We start from the raw sequence: 19,384 nt of genomic DNA, 5'->3' as shown, positions 1-19,384 counted from the left end.
TGCTGTGCTAATGCAACCTCAACTACGCTATCAATATCCAAAGTAGCCGAACGTCATGTCGCCTATTCATGTTTTTTTCTCGAAGTTGGCAGTAACATATCAAAAGGTTTTAATTAAATATAAAGGAATTTTCCTCTAAGGAACTTAGCTCCTTCCTTAAGCACTGGATGAGGTCTGCTCACTCTGCTGGAGAATGACTCTATGGGCAGAGCGCGTCGAACACGTGTTCCACAACAACAACAACACTAGAGTGCCCACAGATGCGCCCGCCTAATAATCGGCTTGATATACTGGATATTGGCCGATGCCGATTATGTTAAAAAATGCAAAAAATCGGCCGATTAATCGGTCGACCCCTAGTTTGTATTTTGTTAACATCATCTTTTCTCCCAACAGGGACAAGCTTCCATCCAATAACGATGAAGACTCGCGCTCTTCGGCTGGCGTGAGTACCTGTCCGGCAGCGTTGACCTCCTCATCGGTCACTTCTGCGGCTGCAGCAGCTTCTCTGCCTGGCGACGGTGCGAGAGGTGCGAGTTCTCCCCCGTATTCGGTCACTCCGGTCGACCACGATTACGTCAAACGTAAAAGCCAGCAGCAGAGGCACAGGCGGGGGCAGGAGCTCCAGCAGCAGCAGGACGGTACAGTACCAGGGCCAGAGTATCACTCACTCACCCACTCACTCACTCACTCACTCACGCACGGGGGAATGAGGATGATGAAGGTTTTTACCACTATGAATTAAATGATGGGCTCTGGTGTACAATAACATCTCCTCCCACCCCTCCTCCTACCATCTGCACCAGGCCATAGAGGATCATGGGAAAATGGGCAACATTGCTAACAGTGTCTCAGCGCTTTTTCCGCTTTGTTTCAGTTCCACTTCAGCTATGTCCACATTAATCTGGATGCAAATTTGGCCTTTTGTCCACACTAAGCTTTCCCAAGTGGATCAATTTGAAACCGCTGTTGTAGCGTTGAAGTGTGGACTGTGAAATCGGAGGCATTTGAAAATGATGATGCATGTTTAGTCATGTGATGCATATTGCACCCATAGATATCAATGGTTGTTCTGGCATTGTCGTGCCTGAACATAAGGGCGATTTTGTTTTAGCCCAGACATAGAATGGCGATTGGGTCTGACCTGAAGTGGTGAGATATTTTGCTAATGAAATGATCATGCCTGAAGAATAGCGTGAGAGTATTATTATGTCTGGTCTCTCGGTGTTATCTGTGATCTTTTATGAATGAGCAGAAGCGCGATTGAAGCGTTTTCAGTGTGGACGAGAAGCTTTTGGAAAATGCTAGTGGGGACGGAGAGCGTTTTGAAACGAAAATGGCTTTTTTAAATATATCCGGATTAATGTGGACGTAGCCAGTGTCATTTCTTGTTGTTTACGCCGCCCAATTACTTTCACATTTTATGCACCCAGTCCAGCAAATTACAAATAGTTTTGTGTTTTTCGCCATTTTATTTGCTCGTGCCATTCCTGCACCGATTATGAATGTGCTTCGCTGATGTTCTCCCAGTAAACCATGCTGTTATCTGATTTTTATTATTATTTGATTGGTTGTATCAACAGTATAATAAGGCAGCAGATGTTAGCTAACTCTGGTGGGAGCTACTATGCTCTGCTGATCTTGTACTGTAGCTAACCATATATCATCACTGGTTGACCAGACCAGATTGCTGTCATTTTTTACATTTTTTAAATTAATTGGGTCAGAAGTGGAGAAGCTGTGCAGTTTTTTTGTTGTTGTGTACATACTGTAGTATGGATTCATTTTTCGTCTGTTTTGATTGCTGGTTTTGATATATGGTTTTTGTTTTTGTTTTATTATGTTCCCTTAGGTGCAATTATAGTATTACTATAGTTTTTTGGACAAAAAACTTTAAAATGTTAGTGATTTATGACTGTTTCTCATCCTCTGATTCTGTTTTGGGGGTGTTTCCCCTTTAAGAGTTCAGTGTTAACGTCCACTGATTGGCTAACATCGTTGGCTAAAAGTAGTTTTAAGATGAAATACATTACTTACAGTTTGCGCCGTCGTTGTTGGGCCCAGAATAGTCTGCACGGCCTGATCTTTAAGCAAAAGTTTTAATTTAACACTGTCGTGACTGGGACGTCCGCAAAAAATAAACTGCATCCATTTTTCCCTGACGTCTGGATCGTTCGGCAGCGTATTCAAACATTTTGTTAGTCCACAGCCAGGAACAGGACATCTTGTAAACAGACCCACTCGCTGCACATCGACTGAACACCTGTGGGCGTGACAATGATGCGATGATGCGAAATGAGGCGTAGTTGTCTTGTGCTGGAGGCGGTCATATGCAAATGACTGGTACGTCACTTCTTACCATGGATCCCCAACGAGCTGTAATTAGAGCTTGATTAAATAAATGCTTCGTTTATAATGGGGAGGACGTCTCAAGCTATGAAACTTGCTGGAAGTTTTAATGATACAAAGACCTCTCATATACCAAAAGATCAATGCAAATTTGGTTTCTCATGTCATGACCACTTTAAAGCTTCATGCTCTGTCTTCTTCCTTCCCATTGTGTGGTAACTTAATCTTAGTGTTTAGGGTCGGATTGCACCAGCATTTTGTAAGTTCTTTCTTAAATTAAAATGTTAAGTCCACACTAAAGGCTTAGTAACTACTAGCTAGTTTGTAACTAACTCTGTACTTTATTCAGTTGCACCATTTGTTCTTAAGGCAGGATGTAGCTAGTAGGTCGTAAACCCTTTGTAAAGTAATGCATAGTCACATAATATGACGTTTACCCTCAACCATTCAACAGCAGCCTTCAAATACATGAGCAGACGCTGTTGAAATGCCGTGAATTTCAGTTTATCCTTGATTCTAACAACAAATACCTTTCCATTTAAAATATGATACTACTGAATAACATAATAGGCATTTTATATGAAGATAACAACTTAGAAACTGTACTTAAAGTATCAATAAATTATTTATAAACACAACACGGACCGATGCACTCTGAGGTTCGCTGTTCAGGACGGGTTTGTGTTGAAGAGTCACTAACAAACTAATTTATTTGCATAATGTAAGTGAATATAAAATGTCAGCATTATCATACATGTCTGAAGGATTAAAGTCTGTCGGGTAAAACAAGAGCTTATTGGTGCAACTCAGTTTTTATTCCAATAATTACTCCTGGTCGAAAGCTTCCGTAAATATTTATTTTATTTGTAGATTTACATTTTAACTAAGTTTAATGGTGCAGCACCAAATTATTTACTAGTGCGTAAGTTGTACATAGTGCCAATACATTTATGCGTTTAGCAGATGCTTTTATTCAAAGTGACTTACAAAAGAGGAACATAAGCAATATGTTGAGTTTCAGACATTTGTTCTTTATGTAGTTTAAAAGGGGGCATTGCATAGTCCACTTGATTAAATATTGCTGTGGCCTGTTTTGATGAAATGGAGTCAGATTTTCTAAACCGTGTCAGATGATGACCTAGTTGCTGAAGTCAATCTCAGCCTGGTGTGCTCATTTTCTAGAATACAGTTCATAGATTTAGTCAGTCTTAAGGTGGATTGTGAGGGGCGAAATTTCTGCTCAGCTCTGGTTGTGTTCATCAACGCTTAGGCTAAATACCATGTAGTTTGCACGGCTGTGAATGAGCATTAGATTTTGTAGCTAGATAAGGCATGGTCACATAGAATAATTCTTAATGCTTTTTACATTAAAAGCTATCAGTATTTGTCATCATGTGATTTTGCTACATACTAGCCTTTAAGTATTTTCAGATTTCTTTTTTTACTGCTAAATATCGCAACACAATCCAAGCTAATCAGAACATGTTTGATGTTACAGCTATGAATTTTTGGACCAATTAAGATATTGCTGTGTAAGCAGGATTACCCTACATGAAAAGAAATAAAAACAAGCGGCCAGTAAAATTGAACATAACTTTAAATAGCAAGAAACTCAATATTTATGACAGAAAAAGAATCCCACTGCAGTTAAAGTGACTAGATTTTATTAGGGAGTCACCAATATTTCTGGGCCAGTAACAATAACTGCTTGTTTTGACAGATACAGATCATTTTACTTTTAGCAATTTACCCCTAATTTATAACTATAATTGAATTATAAAACCAGGCCCTTGAAACTAAATATGCATTGCTTTGAAACTTTACAATTCATTTAGGCAACGTGAACAACTCTTATCTGCAGCTTTAATTGTTGAAAAATTAGTGTGACTTGTTTCACAATTTATGAAATATTATCATCATAAGCACTAAAAAAAAATCTTTTAAATCATGTAGATGTGTCATATATACTATGAAAGGTCTCAGTTAGTGGAATAGTAGAATAATATATTTGCTCTCTCTCTCTCTCTCTCTCAACTCTCTGACAGCGAGTGACACACAAACCCGCCTCTCCTCACTCACTCGATTCATTTGCTCTGGATGAATATTGTTGCTGTTACAGGGCTTGAATTTCGGCGTGGGATTGCACATAATTTTCCCGCAGAGTTTGTGCTCACACCCAAAGTGTGGCACATAAAGAGTTCTTTTTTGCTGCAAAGCACACTTAAACAGTCAAAAACACACAAAATAATGTCAAAATGCAGGTCTTGGCGAGTATTCACACAAACACAGTCAGTTTTAAGTGAACGTAAACAGTTGAGAAAGAAAACGCATGTGTAACAGTATATTGGATCCGTGCATTAGCTCTTAAAGTGACAGCAGCCTAATTTTCCTGCTGCCAAATTATGATATAATATTAAAAATATCTATATGGCAGTTTTCCCCCATGGCATCAATGTCAAAATTGTGGCCAGTGAAAATGCTGAGTGGCTAGAAACTTTGGAAAACCACTAGTCACAGCGGATGCTGAGCAAAAAAGTTCATGTCAAGCGTTGTTGATTAAATGTGAAAACCCTCATACTGGCATTTAAAGGGTCTGTTTAATTCATATCGCCTGCTAACAGGACAGGATGGAAAACGTATGATTTTTAAACTGTTAACTTGAGTGCTCATGACATAAGATGATGAAAAATCACATCTTGTGTGATTGGCCCAAATATATATATTATTATTGTCTGTATTAACTCTCTCTGTATCGATAGTCATTTTTTATTTTCACAGTTATCCGTGAATGATATATCGACCTAAATAATATATTGGGTGTTTCTCAAAACCAAGAATGCAAAGAACGGACTTGTGTTCTTGGGGAGAACGCTCTTGCTAGTTGTTCTTGGAAGAATGAGCTCACAAGGTGACGAGCACACAGAACGCTTCTGACAGTTTGAGACGATGTGTTCTTGCTGGTATTGCACAATAATACCCTCGCACAGACGCCGTCTGCAGTGCCCAAACATAACGAGAATAATTGACGTTATTATTGGCCGTTATTCTTATGGAGATTCTCACTTCCGAAAACGTTTGAGCACATTTTCGATTCGCCATACATTTTCGTAAAAATGCCAATATTTGAAATCTACACAGTTGATTTCTCGCATCAAATGTTCTCAGAAGTGAATTTAGTGATGAAATAGCGTACGAAATTGTAGAAAAACGACCTGCCTCTCCTTCCTCGAATGCCGAAATGAATGCTGGGATATTTCTGCCGTCAAGTTCACACAAGTTACCAACCGTTGCATCCTCGGTAAAATGGGCGTGTCAAGAACACTTCCGGGATTTTTAACCGTTCTTGCCAAAATGCAAACTTGTGTATTGGGACAGTACTTGGGCAGCGACTGATGACGTTTCACAAGTCCACAAGAACACAAGTACAGACAAGAACGCATATTGAGAAACGGCCATTATTAATAATACATAGTGCAGCTGAGGTTGTTCTTGATGTTGTTGTTGTTGTTGCTGTTGTTGTGGCTGGCCTCATCTCATTGCTTTACTGAAGCTTCACAACAGCTTGCTGCAGATCTGAAGTGTGATTTTTCAAGGTGAACATTGTGACATGTTGCCCATATTCCTCAGTTGTTCCCATGGCCTGCTTTAGTCTCCCTGTCTCCCTGCTGCCTCCTGCCTGCTCCCTCTCTGCCTGCCTCTGACCTGCTTCACACCTGCTGCTTCTTAATGGATGCATGATGGGTCAGCACCCCGATTCAACAGTCTTCCCACAATGCACTCTGCAATGCTCTGTGTGCAAACTGACATCTGATCAAAGTGTCTGCCGTTGCTCACTTGTGCAAGGGAGGTGAAGTTGTTCTTGTGGGTTGTTCTGAATAATGTGGTTTGGTTAAGACAGTGGGAGGTTTCAACTGCTTTTTCTGGTAATGTTGGTGTGTGTGTGTGTGGATGAGTTTAGCTTTTTATCATTGATCAAAGCTGATACAACAGTTCAAGACTTGATCAATTCACTGTCCTTCTGTATGTTTGTTGATGCTAAAGGCCCCGATAAACTCACAGCGAAGTTCTTTTTCATCCTTTGACAAAAGATGTTAAGCTCTTAGCAAACATCCCAACATGGTCCAAGCTGCAGAGAGCGGCGTTTAGATGAACATAGATTAGCATCTGATCGTAGCGACGTGGATATGTTTGCATGAGCTCTGAAATTCGCCACTCCAGTAAAGTAACATCACATCACATTTATTTATATAGCACTTTATACAATAGCACTGTATTACAGCACTATACATGAAAAACAATGTTAGTGATTTTAATTAGAAAACCTATTACACACAGATTAATGGTAGTTTGATTTGGCGAGTTTTTTCACACCGGTTCATTCTTAGATTTCGCTTGAAGTATATCGGGACCTTAAAGGGATAGTTCACCCAAAAATCAAAATTGTCATCATCATTCACTCACCCTCATGTTGTTCCAAACCTGAATGAGTTTCTTTCTTCTGCTGAACACAGAAGAGGATATTTTGAAGTATGTTGGTAACCAGACAGTTGATGGACCCCATTGACTTCCATAGAGCCTTAAAAACACCCAAGAATATTATTAAAGTTTGACATGTCGCCAGGGCAACAGTATTTAAGAAATCAAGAATCATTTCACAGGTCTACATCTGCTCTGTTTTGACATTATACTGATGTAGTTTGAAGCAAATCGGGTAAAAATAAAAGGGTGAATTCAAATCTAAATTGTGACAAAGTTGTTTTTCATCATGTCTATATCCAAATGCTATACCTGATAAAGGGATTATGTCTGAACAATTGTTTTCAGCATTAAGAGTTTGCTTAACCCTGTTTAAATATAGGCCTATGTTGCCATTTAGTGGTTATAGTATATACTAAATTTGATTCAGTTCTTTTAACCAGATAAGCTAAATGTGAATTTCAACTTATATTTAATTCAGATCTCATAAATCTTACCAGTCAGCATGAACTGATATGCGTTGTCAGAGACAGAGAAGATACTATGGAAGTCAATTGGGTCCATCAACTTTCTGGTTACCAGCATTCTTCAAAACATCTTCTTTTGTGTTCAACAGAAGAAAGAAACTCATACTGGTTTGGAACAACATCAGGGTGAGTAAATGATGACAATTTTAATTTTGGGGTGAACTATCCCTTTAATGAAGGGAAGTGAATGTCACGAAAACACATGCAGGTCATATTTCACCTCAAATTAAAAGGATAACCCTTTTTGTTTTTAAATAAAGAAAATGAAGCCTGGTTTTTGCTTTAAGGCATTTTCAACACAATTAAGCTCAATTGTCCCCCAAAAGGTGGTAAAAATACATGATCTTGCTAAGTTTTTGTGAGATTCACTTGAATAACCTCTAAAAAGCTACCCATTTCTCAGCAGAACAGAAAATGAAAGATCTGCTTTATTCACACAACAATGGTACCCAAAAATATACACAACTGTATGGCTTTTCTGAGTCCAGGTTATGAAAAATGTTCTAAACTGACTTTCCTCAACAGCTGACTTCTCACATGACCATGACTACTGCGTGTGTCTCTCTGCTTTGCGGCCAGGATCTGCGTATGGTACAGACGCCTTTCCTCGCACAACCAATAGTACAAAACTGCCGGCTCACCTATCACTCCTCAAAAGCAGGGCTTAAGTTCCCCAAAGTATTGGCAACAGCTATTGTCAAGCAATGAACACCATAGAGCTCAACAGTGACCATGCACTTTCATGCATTTCAGAAGATTGTTCAATATGGAATTTTAAGCAAACCAACACTCTGCGTCATTAGAAAACTAGCATCCGCTAAACTCAGACGATCAGAAGTGTGATTCGTCACTCCACAGAACAGTTTCCACCACTCCAGAGTCCAGTGACGGCGTGCTTTACACCACTCCATCCGACGCTTGGCATTGCACTTGGTGATGTGAGGCTTGCATGCAGCCGCTCGGCCATGGAAACCCACTCCATGATGCTCCCGCCGCACAGTTTTAGAGCTGATAGTAAAGGATTAGTTCACTTCACAATTACATTTTCCTGATAATTTACTCACCCCTCATGTCTTTCTTTCTTCAGTCGAAAAGAAATTAAGGTTTCTGAGGAGAACATTCCAGGATTTTTCTCCATATAGTGGACATATAACAAATAAATTGCAGTTTCAATGCAGCTTCAAAGGCTCGACGCGATCCCAGCCGAGGAATAAGGGCCTTATCTAGTCAAACCATCGGCCATTTTCTAAAAAGTCGTGGATGTGCAAGAAGAGCATTTGCGGTTAAAAAGGGATCGTGCAGAGCCTTTGAAGCTGCACTGAAACTGCAATTTGGACCTTGAAATCATTGGACCCCATTGAAGTCCACTATATGGAGACAAATCCTGGAACGTTTTCCTCAAAAACCTTAATTTCTTTTTCGACTGAAGAAAGAAAGACGTAAACATCTTGGATGACGTGGGGATAAGTAAATTATCAGGAATTTTTTAATTCTGAAGTGATCCAATCCTTTAATGCCAGTGGAAGTTTGGTACTCTAAGAGTAAGGAATCAGCAAATCCTTTGCGAATTTTATCCGCCATGCGCCTCAGCACGTCCTCGGCTGTTTCTAAACGCTTCCACTTACCAGTAATACCATTTACAGTTGACCGTGGATTATCTCGCAAGGATGAAATATCACGAACTGACTTTCACAGTACAGTACCATGTTTGAAATCTCTGAGCTCTTCAGAATGACCAGTTTTTCCACAAGTGTTTGTAAATGCAGACTGCGTGGTTAGGTGCTTGATTTAATACACCTGTGGGAATGCGTCTGATTGAAACACTTCAATTCAGTAATTAAGAGGTGCGTCCATATAGTGTACCTCTACAGAGGGAATGGAAAATACTTTGCATTCTGCCTTCTTTAGCTAACCTTACCTAGCTATCCTGTTGGAATATTTCATTGAGAATGTGCAATTAAACACTTTCTTTTGTATATATTGTATTGTATTAGTGTACATTGAAAAGTAAATTTGTTATTGCTTAAAATCTGTTTCACAATGAAGATTTCAAATGTCTTTTTTTATTTACTTCACTTCAGTAAGCTTACTGTTGAGCTCTATCATTGGTCAATATTCTTAAGTCTTAATTCTCAGTGTTTATGAACTCTATATCAGAATGAAAGTTTGTTGTGCGCTCTGCTTTTGAGGAAGGTGAGCCGAACCCTGTTCTGATATTTACTGTGGATCACATCAGAGTTTATCATGCAGGTGCTTCAAACTGCAGTAGCACTTGACCCTTTTTTTTTTTTTTTAAGTCCTTTTCTTCTGTGCATTTAAATATTACAACACTCTTACTCTATTGGTGATTTCCACCCTTAATCACATTAATCATTTCTGAAACAAAAATTTCTTTCATTTTTCCTGCCCAACACTTCCCAGCACACACCCAGGTCACGTCTAGACTCTCATAGCGTCTTTAACATGCTCTCGAGCTCCTGATGAAATCTGTATCAGCCCAAATAATGGTCCTCCTGGCAGTGTTGGCCTATAGCTGCTAATGCGCTCTGCAGGAAGCTGCAATTTTGGGCTGACGCAGCGCCATTTTTCCCCTTCGGGTGCGTTGGCGTTCTCTGGAGGAGGGGACGTTGGTGTTGCCATGCACTTTGTTGTGTCATGGAGGTGATGGTGTGTGTGCTAATGAATTTCTACTCTCTGTGCCAAATGCTGACACTCCCAGCATGCTCAGGGGCTTTTTCTACTTGTTTGTGGGCAGCACAAGAAGAATCACATTAACTTTCTTTTCTGGGCTTGCTGAGAAGCACAATATTTGTAAGCGCTTTGGTCTTCCTCATGAGCAGGCGGGCTGTTTTACCCCAAAGCCCTAGTCAGGGTTCAACACTGCATTGAAACATGTTCCCTGTAGTCATGCCCTGTAACCTCTGCCCTCAGGCCTGGATAAAAAAACACTGTACCTGTTAAAGGGATAGCTCACCAAAAAATGTAAGTTCTTTCAACATTTACTCAACACAATGTCCTTCCAAACCAGTATGACTTTTTTGGTCTTCTGTAGAACACAAAAGGAGAAATAAGGGAGAATGTGCATGCAGATGTTTGTTTTTTATACACCGACGGATATGACAACCTAAACAATGGCTCACAAAATGTAAGTCTCTTCTGATGCCAAAACACCATCTGTTCTCGCATGTCTTGAAACCGAATGCGACACACAATTTTTAAATATGCAAAAGTAGGAATGAGATTTGAGAATTAATGTGGAAGGAAATATTAACAGTAATTACAGTAAGTCTTTTCCTCACATAAATTGCATCAGAACACAATGGAATATGTCATTTAAGGGCTTTTCACACTTTTCGCACAACCCAGGTAAACCGAATCCTGGGTTATCTTGATTCACGTTTCGCACTGCTCATGATTTACCCCGAGGTTAACAATTAATCCTGGCTATTCATACGCTGTTGTTTCACACTGTACATTCCTAAACCTGGGTTAAAGTCCTTATTTGCATATTTGCAATGTCAGGGTCACTGATTGGACAAACACTGCAGGCGATATGTTTACATAAATTCTCTTACATTGCGCATCCTAATTTTATTAATTGCAGACTATTATTATTGGACTATAAAGGTAAGAATGAAACATTTTCTGTTGCCATTTGCCATTTTCCCCCTCAAACGCTGAAACTACTGTTTATACAACCTGCAGTGTTTCCGTGACTGTCCAAAGCATGTGAATATAAGGCACACTATTTGTTGTCCGTTGCTAAATGTCTAACTAAGTAACATTCTAACACTGCATCGTTTCACACTGTACAAGTTTGGCACTGCAATACAGGGTAAACACCGCAGAAGCAGGGTCCGTTAAAAGTGGGGATTAGAACGACGATAACCCGGCGTTAAGCGCGGTGTGAAAAGCCCTTTTGACTACTTTTTTGGACACCTTTTTTTTCCTCTAATGCCTGGTTCAGATTACACGATATTAGCTCGATTTTGGCACGATCCGTTTGACGCAGGGTGTCGTGGGGATTCGTAAACGATAACGGGCGACAGGACGCAAGATTCGATCACTTCATCTCGTATAGTGTGTCATAGTGGACGACAAGGAGTCAAAAATCGAAATCAAAAAATGTAGGAGTCAAAATCGCGTAATCTGACACAGTGACTACCGTAACAGACAAAAAAAATGTGTAATCTGAACCAGGCGTAACATTGATACCACAAGCCCTAGAGGGGCTAGGCATAACATATATTTGATAGTGTCCTTTCCCATTCACAGTATATGAAAGAGCAGACTGCAGCAAATCATTACAACATTTTGTGTTCTACAGTAGAAAATCAGTAATATGGGTTTGGATCAACATGATGTTGAATAAATAATGACAGAATTTTCATCTTGTGGTAAAAAAAAATAAAATAGTGCTGCCGGGATTACTTTTTTTGATTGTAGGCTAACACTGAAGTTAGCATCACCCTGGTTCCCTCGACTAAAACCCACTAGAGCCCTAATCGACGGGACTAGAAAATTCCAGGGAAAATTGTCTACTGTTTTTCTGGAAACTCAAAAGTCCTCGGAGAAATCTAATCCCATCCAAATGTGAATGCCTGTGATTGCTGATGGTGTATTATCCTAACGCTTCTCCTCATGTTTTTTTGACCTACCTGAGCTACCGTTTGCGCAGTAGTCTTCAGCGTGCTTTCATTCGCTATATAAATAGTCAAATGTTAATATCAGGGTCAGGTAAGAGTAAGATACTTGTCTAGATTTCTCTGCTCACTTATTAATTATAAACAACAACTACTTTTTTTTTATTATAATAAATTAAAATCGGTAACACTTTATTTTACAGTGTCCTTGTTACATCATTTACATGTACTTACCATAGTAATAACAGTAAATTATGCATAATTACATGCAACTAACCATCAACCAAACCCTAATTCTACCCTAACCCTATAGTAAGTACATGTAGTTGCTTAATATTACTCAGTACTTAAATATATAATTACACTGTAACAATGACACCTTAAAATAAAGTGTAACCTTAAAATCATATCAACAAATAATCAATTAAAAGACACACACACACACAGCACATGACCTTCTGTAATGGCCACATCTAGAAAACACACACTCCCACTTCTGTAATAAACACTGATGTTGGTCCTTCCGAATCGGTACATGAAATCAAAGACGTCTAGTGATAAGAATTGAATAATAATCAAACATCGTTTAAAAAACTAGTCCCGTCTGAATAGGGCTTAGGATTTTTCCATTGACTTTCCAGAAAATAATCATTGTGACCAACAAAAATGCAGGTAACACTTTAGTTTAGGGTCCAGTTCTCACTATGAACTAGTTGTTTATTAGCATGCATATTACTAGGATATTGGCTGTTTATTAGTACTTATAAAGCACATATTAATGCCTTATTCTGCTTGACCATATCCCATAATCCTACCCAATACCCAAACTTAACAACTACTTTCACTATTAATAAGCAGTAATTAGGAGTTTGAGGCAAAGGTCATAGTTAATAGTCAGGCAATAATGAGAATTGGAGCCTAAACTAAAGTGTGACCAAAAATGTAGTATTCTAACATGTCTTGTTTATCAAGATAAACAACTTTTATGATTTTTGAAGCCTAAATACAATCACCAGAAGAAGAAGTTTGGCTTAAAGCTAACTACACCACGGTCACGTGACTTCATCATTAAGCTTATGACAACTTTCAATCTTTATTGAAAATCTAGAGTGAGAGTATAAACGGACTACGGTTGTAAAAGCGGATTATCGAGTACATGCGTTTACCCGTTTGGCGTAATGATGTTTAATGTCCTCGACAACCTCTGTAGTCCCATTTAAAGTCACGAGTGGGTATTACTGATGCATTTTATGTCATAGAATAAAACATGAACGTATTTTGAGCTTGTGTTTAAAGACCTTTATTTCAGACATTCAACCAAAAACCCATTGACTTGCTAACTCGCTTCCAGGCGTTAGGACTCATTCCTGCAGCACTCCTTTAATTTGTAGAAATTGAGAGCAAACGTTCTCGGGCACAGAATTACGATTTCACTTTCTCTACATTGTAATCCAAATCCTTGTTCTGAGATCCGCCTACCTGCTCTTCAGGTGCTGTGTTGCTGCCATTCGTGATAATCTCATCCCTGCAAATGTTTCCAGCTCTGTGTCCATTGGAGGATTATTACACACTTCATCTTTGTGACTGTGTTGATTTGTGGCTTGTGCAAATTGGGCTTCTCGGAAACGCTCTGAATGATGGGGCTTTTTAATTAGATGCATATTTGCAAAGGACGGAGGAAGGTCTAGTAGAATGAGTGTAATTGTGTGGTGTATTTTCTCCCTAAATCAGAGCAAAGTCAGGACAGTGTTGCTGGCATGTCGGACTCCAGCTCCTTGCAGGATGTTTTCATGGACCCCACCAGCTCTCAGGACAGCAGCCACAAGGTCGATCCTGGGAAGTGTAGTGTTTTTCCGGAAGAATCAAATGCCATTGGAAAAGAGAAACGGGCCACAGGAGAAGACAATATAGGTAATGAACCCAACACATACAGTTCACACTGCCAAGTTTTTAGGATGAATAACAGTATTTATTGTAAATGTGGGAGCAAATCCAGAAGTGCACGCATGGTGAGTAATGATGTGGAAGTGATAATGATAAAGGGCTTCCAACAGTTTAACCAGTAAATGTAGTGCTTAATGAGGATTAAGCACATTTCCCTTTACTTTTTCATTACATTTTAAAAAGCATCTAATTATCATTGTTGTAACGTTATATTACATGTTATTAAAATATATTATTTAAAAATGGTTTTATCTTTTGTCCTGATAATACACTACTTTTCTTTTACATTTTTTTTAAATACTTTTCTTCAGCAAGTACACATTAAATTGATCAAAAGTAACAGTAAGACATTTATAATGTTTCATAAGATTTCTATTTCAAATCAATTCTGTTCTTTTGAACTTTATATTCATCAAAGAATCCTGAAAAAATACATAAAGCAGAAAAAACTTATTAACATTTTATGTTGATAAGAAATGTTTCATGAGCAGCAAATCATCTATCAATGAAGGATCATGTGACACTGAAGACTGGAGTAATGATGCTGAAAATTCAGCTTTGATCACAGGAATAAATTACACTTTACTATATATTACAATTATATTTATTATAGTTATATTACTTTTGAACGGAAGTGTTTGGCCCTGTTTACAGCTGGTATTAAGATGTGTTTTGATCGATCTGATCACAAGTGGACGTTAAATACAGGAGTAAACGGGTCTAAAACGCTTTGAGCTTGACCAGTTTCCTCCACTTCCAGAAGTAGTGGAAAATCGACCGGATTGCTTTCGTAGTGTAAACGCTCATGTGATCGAATGTGTTCAAACAGCCACTAAAGACCGTCTTCTCTCCGTCTACTGGTCTAATGCGGGAACATTATGGGAAGAGCGACAGCCAGACGGGATTTAAACTCTGTCGACTGAAGACCCAAGTTTGGTTTGAAGATGAAAAACGTACCAATCACAATATTCTCTCTCCATTCCTGATTTCTAACACACACTCACAGCGTTCGGCTGATCTCGCGTCGGTCAGAGCAGAAACTGAAGCTGATGCTCTCCGTGTGTTTCTGTCATCTCCGATCGCGTTCATATGTAAATTGCACGACCTTATTTCGTCCATTAGATTAATAGATCTGGAAAGCCCATACATTTACCCTTCCTTCAAAGAAATCAGGGCAGAAGTGTTTGAAAGTGGACAGAAGAGTGTAAAACACCAGGTGTAAAGGGGAATGTGTTTCCCTCGATCCACCAAAACACATCTTAATACCAGCTGTGAACAAGGCCTATAAGTGTTTGTACTAAATTACTGCATGATGATGATAGAATAATCTTAATTGTCATGAAAATAATGTCACAATCCCAAAAAATGTAATCATCCTAAAAAAATAGTCTTGGCTAAATATAACTTCTTAGCATTTTCTTTTGATATTTGATTGAAAAAAGCCAGTCTTGAAAGTTTTCATAAGATTCAGCTAATGTCATGTCAGGAGTCAAAACACAATAGATTCTCTTTCCCTATTCTGTTGCTTTTTACAAGCAAAATTTGCACCTCTGCCCTCTTAAAAATCCCACAGGCACCTTGGAGGACAAGAACATGGACATCAGCTCTGCCACACTGTCTCAAGAGTCTTCTGTCACACAAGAGTCTTCAGACACCACCTTATCCATCACCTCCCCTGAGGCCTCGGTCCCGAAAACCCCCACCACAGACACCCCGACCCAAGCTCCTGGTGTGACCCCGCACACGAGCCAGCCTCACAAACCACACACCTCACACTCCCAGACGGGCTCCTCCGGCGAGGGCAAGCGCAGGCCCGAGCTGCCGCCCCCCCTCGAGGTCATCGAGCTGCCCAAGAGTCTGCCCACGGGACGGGAAGAACAGAGGAAGACGCTCGTGGACGTGTGTGTGAGGTCTCTGTTCCTGTGTCTGAGCCGCTTCCCACAGCATTACAAGAGTCTGTACCGTCTGGCCCACCTGTACGCCTACAGCAGGACACACCAGGTGCGCACACCGGCCCTTTCTGTGCCATTTATATCAAAATATACAGTCAAACCAAACATTATTCTATCCTCACTTTCATAAATTACTGTAACTATAGTGTCCTGCACCCACTAGTAAAAAAAATCAAAAATTATATCTGGTGTCTGAATCATTTTTGGTTTGACTGTAATTTGCTTGTGGCCTGAGAACTAAATTAGAGATTTTTTGTTTTTATAAAACCTGTTTAAAAAAATAAACACTACTATATTTTAGTATAGGTGATATTTAAAACATTTTCTTCTCGAGGGGGTCACATTTTGTCACCTTTTTCACCCCTGATGACTTTACACCCCCGTTTTACTGTAAATATGTCGGATTTTGGGGAAATTCACAGTTTTGAATCCAAAATATGAGGGACTCGGCACATTTTGCGGAAGGTCTACAGTGAACTGTAGTAATTTACTCCGGAGATTTTCAAACTTTTCTTCTGTCCGTTTGACTGATCCTATCTAATCTGTCAAGCGTCATGTAATCGAGCACATAAAGAATGATGTAGTCACACAACTATTATTTTATTATTATACCATACAGCATTATTTTATAGAACAAGATAAAATAATAATATTCATGGTATAATGCTGTAATCTTTTATTCCTCTCATGAGTTAAAGGTGCTGTATGTAACTTTTCTACTAAAATGAATCCTTTTTTTATTGCTTGTGTGTGAAGGGGTTGTAATCTCACATTAAAATTATCTACTTTGCGGGTTTTGCTATTACCTCGGAAAGCAAGTATTCTTATTTTTATGTGAAGGTGCCGGGTCGGATTTACCGCAAAATCCAGTGACGTGACCTGCACGCGCGCTCCCGAGCCTCTCGTCTCGTCTAGCCTACTGACTCTGCACTCAACAGCGACGACACTGCAACTTATGACATGGACTTATGACTTATGCAACTTATGACATGTCTGATAACACTAAGAAACGACCTGCTCCCAGCACAACACAGACTCCAATACAAACTCCACATATTGATAAAAAAAAGAAAGAAAGTTTTTTCTGCTGAAGCTCGTAAGGCCAGACGTGAATCGCATGAACTTCGGGTGAAAAAACATGGCTCAACATCGGCAGGGCATTTGAATCATGGAGAAACCTTATCTACAAACCTAGAATGCACATTTCCTGAAGAAAATGTGAAGTGGTGCTTGCAGTGGCAAAATTTGGCACGGTTGATAGGGTTCCATACTTATCATGGTACGAGCATGGAGCATTAGTTCAACGTCAAGCTGATAAAAGTAGTCTATTATTGTAACGTTGCAGTGGGAGTTTACCTGAGTTTCCAGCATGTTGTGTGATGCTTTCTCCGGTGTGTTGCATCTCAGTCTGAAGGTACCCACAGTGCTCGCTCATAAATTGGAGCACGCGCAAGAGCACGCGCTTGTAAACTTATTGGTTGCAATCTGAAACATCACCGCTAGAGGTCGCTGAAAACTACATACAGCACCTTTAAAAAAAAGTAAAAAAAACCAAACATTTTCATTAGTTGAAATGAAATAAACATTATCTGAAAAAAAAAACCCGAAGCTTATTTTATTTTAGCTAGTTGCTAAGAAAACATTTCTCATTTTCATTTAGTTTTAGTTGAAATACTAAAGTTACTAAGTTATTAACTAGTTATATAAACTATTAAGGCATATATTCTTTTTAAATAATTCTAATACTAAATTATAATAATTATAATTCTAAAACTTTTTACTAAAATTAATATAAGAAAGTCTAAAAATTCAGTCGATTTTCAAAATATTAACAGAAACTATAATAGTGTTTCAGTGATACTAAACTACTTTAGATACTGGTTGAAATGTCATTTACACCACAAAATAAAAAATCTTATTGCTTTAATGTGAAAAAAGAAAATTTTTGCATTAATGCCTCTCTGCTGTATACTTACAGATGCACTTTATTAATTTGATATAATAATCTTTTTTTCTCATTCTAGTAAGAATATTTTCTCAATTTACAGTAGACTACTGAGAATTTACATAATTGCCTTGGAAACAGGCTTACTTTTCTTTATGCACATTATTGATTTCTGTGTGAAGTGTAAACATGACGGTGTTAATGAGATTCATCTAATTTAACTCCACTTTACACTTAGGCCATTCAAAACAATATTTTTTTTTTTTTTTTTTTAAGAAATCACCTTGCAAATGGCTTATAATTACACTTATGGTTGTCTCTTCACATAATGCTGGGAATTATTTTGACAAAAAATGACAGGCATAACAATTTACTGCACAAGAACGCCAGCATCCACTCCAGATATAGCTTTATCTGTAATGTTAACCGAGCCAAGAGGATGATATCATATTTACCAGCAAGTGTGCGTGCGTGTGTGTTTTTGAAGCCAGTGCGCAGTAGAGGACACAACCCACAGATATTGAAAGCTGTGCCCACTCGCCTCATAGGTGCAAAAAGAGCAGTAGAGCCAAGTTTATCTGCATGCCAGAATGTTGTGTAACACCACTGACCACTAAACAAACCACTTACACTCACACTCGTATGCAGACGCTTCAGTTTGCTTTTGTCTTGTGGTTGATATGTGGAGTTGATATGTGCACACGAGGCCAGTGGGGCTTGCCGTACTTCACATATGTGGTCAACTCATGTAAAAACCCATGCTAAACACATCAAAATCCTGCCGAATTAGGCTGGCGGCATTTGTTGGACACAGCAAGCTCTTTAGATGTGTTATAGAGGACATCAAGTGCTCTATTGCTTTTATAAAACTACTTACTACATATATGTGACCCTGGACCACAAAACCAGTCACATGGGTCACAATTTTGCTGAATAAATAAGCTTTCCATTGATGTGAGAAAATCTCCTTTAAAGTTGTTTATTTATGTTCACGATTGTGCTGCATTCACTCACAAAAATACATGTTTTATATATTTACGGTAGGAAATTGACTAAATATCTTCATGGAACATGATCTTTACTTAATATCCTCATGATTTTTGGCATAAAAGAAAAATGGATAATTTTGACACATACAATGTATTGTTGGCTATTGCCACAAATATACCCGTGCGACATGAGACTGGTTTTGTGATCCAGGGTCACATATCAAAAACATTTTTTAATTCATTTATTGTCTTTTAATAGTTGTCCTCTAATGGGAGATGTGCAGTGATATACATACAGTATAGCTGTAAATATATTGTGTTTTTTAGCATGTTGGACCAATCATCTGTTTTATAATTATGGTTTGATAATTATGATAAGTCTATATAATATGATATATCTGATATATAGGCCCGGTTTCACAGACAGAGCTTAGATTAAGGATATAAACGTGCCTTAGAAAAAAACACATTACTGGTGTGAGACTGACATATTTTAAGACATGTCAGTGCAAGTTGCTCTCAGTTGAAACCGCTCAAACATGCATTTTAGTTCGGGACT

The 19,384-nt window shown here is 38.7% G+C and overlaps 1 protein-coding gene across 4 annotated transcripts in view; it reads left to right on the top strand.

Moving 5' to 3' along the window:
* cabin1 (calcineurin binding protein 1) overlaps positions 1-19,384 on the top strand; it is a 146,126-nt gene that overhangs the window by 45,423 nt on the left and 81,319 nt on the right. Inside the window, exons 27-31 of one of the 4 annotated variants that reach the window (XM_079896187.1) lie at positions 397-641; positions 7,759-7,797; positions 7,878-7,943; positions 13,727-13,906; positions 15,513-15,940. In XM_079896187.1, coding sequence (XP_079752313.1) covers positions 397-641; positions 7,759-7,797; positions 7,878-7,943; positions 13,727-13,906; positions 15,513-15,940 — 958 coding nt within the window. The remainder of the gene's footprint in view (positions 1-396; positions 642-7,758; positions 7,798-7,877; positions 7,944-13,726; positions 13,907-15,512; positions 15,941-19,384) is intronic. The other 3 variants (XM_079896189.1, XM_079896190.1, XM_079896188.1) reach the window with 3 other exon arrangements.

This window comes from Squalius cephalus, assembly GCF_949319135.1.
Source record: "Squalius cephalus genome assembly, chromosome: 16".
Taxonomy (NCBI): domain Eukaryota; kingdom Metazoa; phylum Chordata; class Actinopteri; order Cypriniformes; family Leuciscidae; genus Squalius; species Squalius cephalus.
Note: the sequence above shows the minus strand (reverse complement) of the source record. Positions and strands in the feature narration are given on the sequence as shown.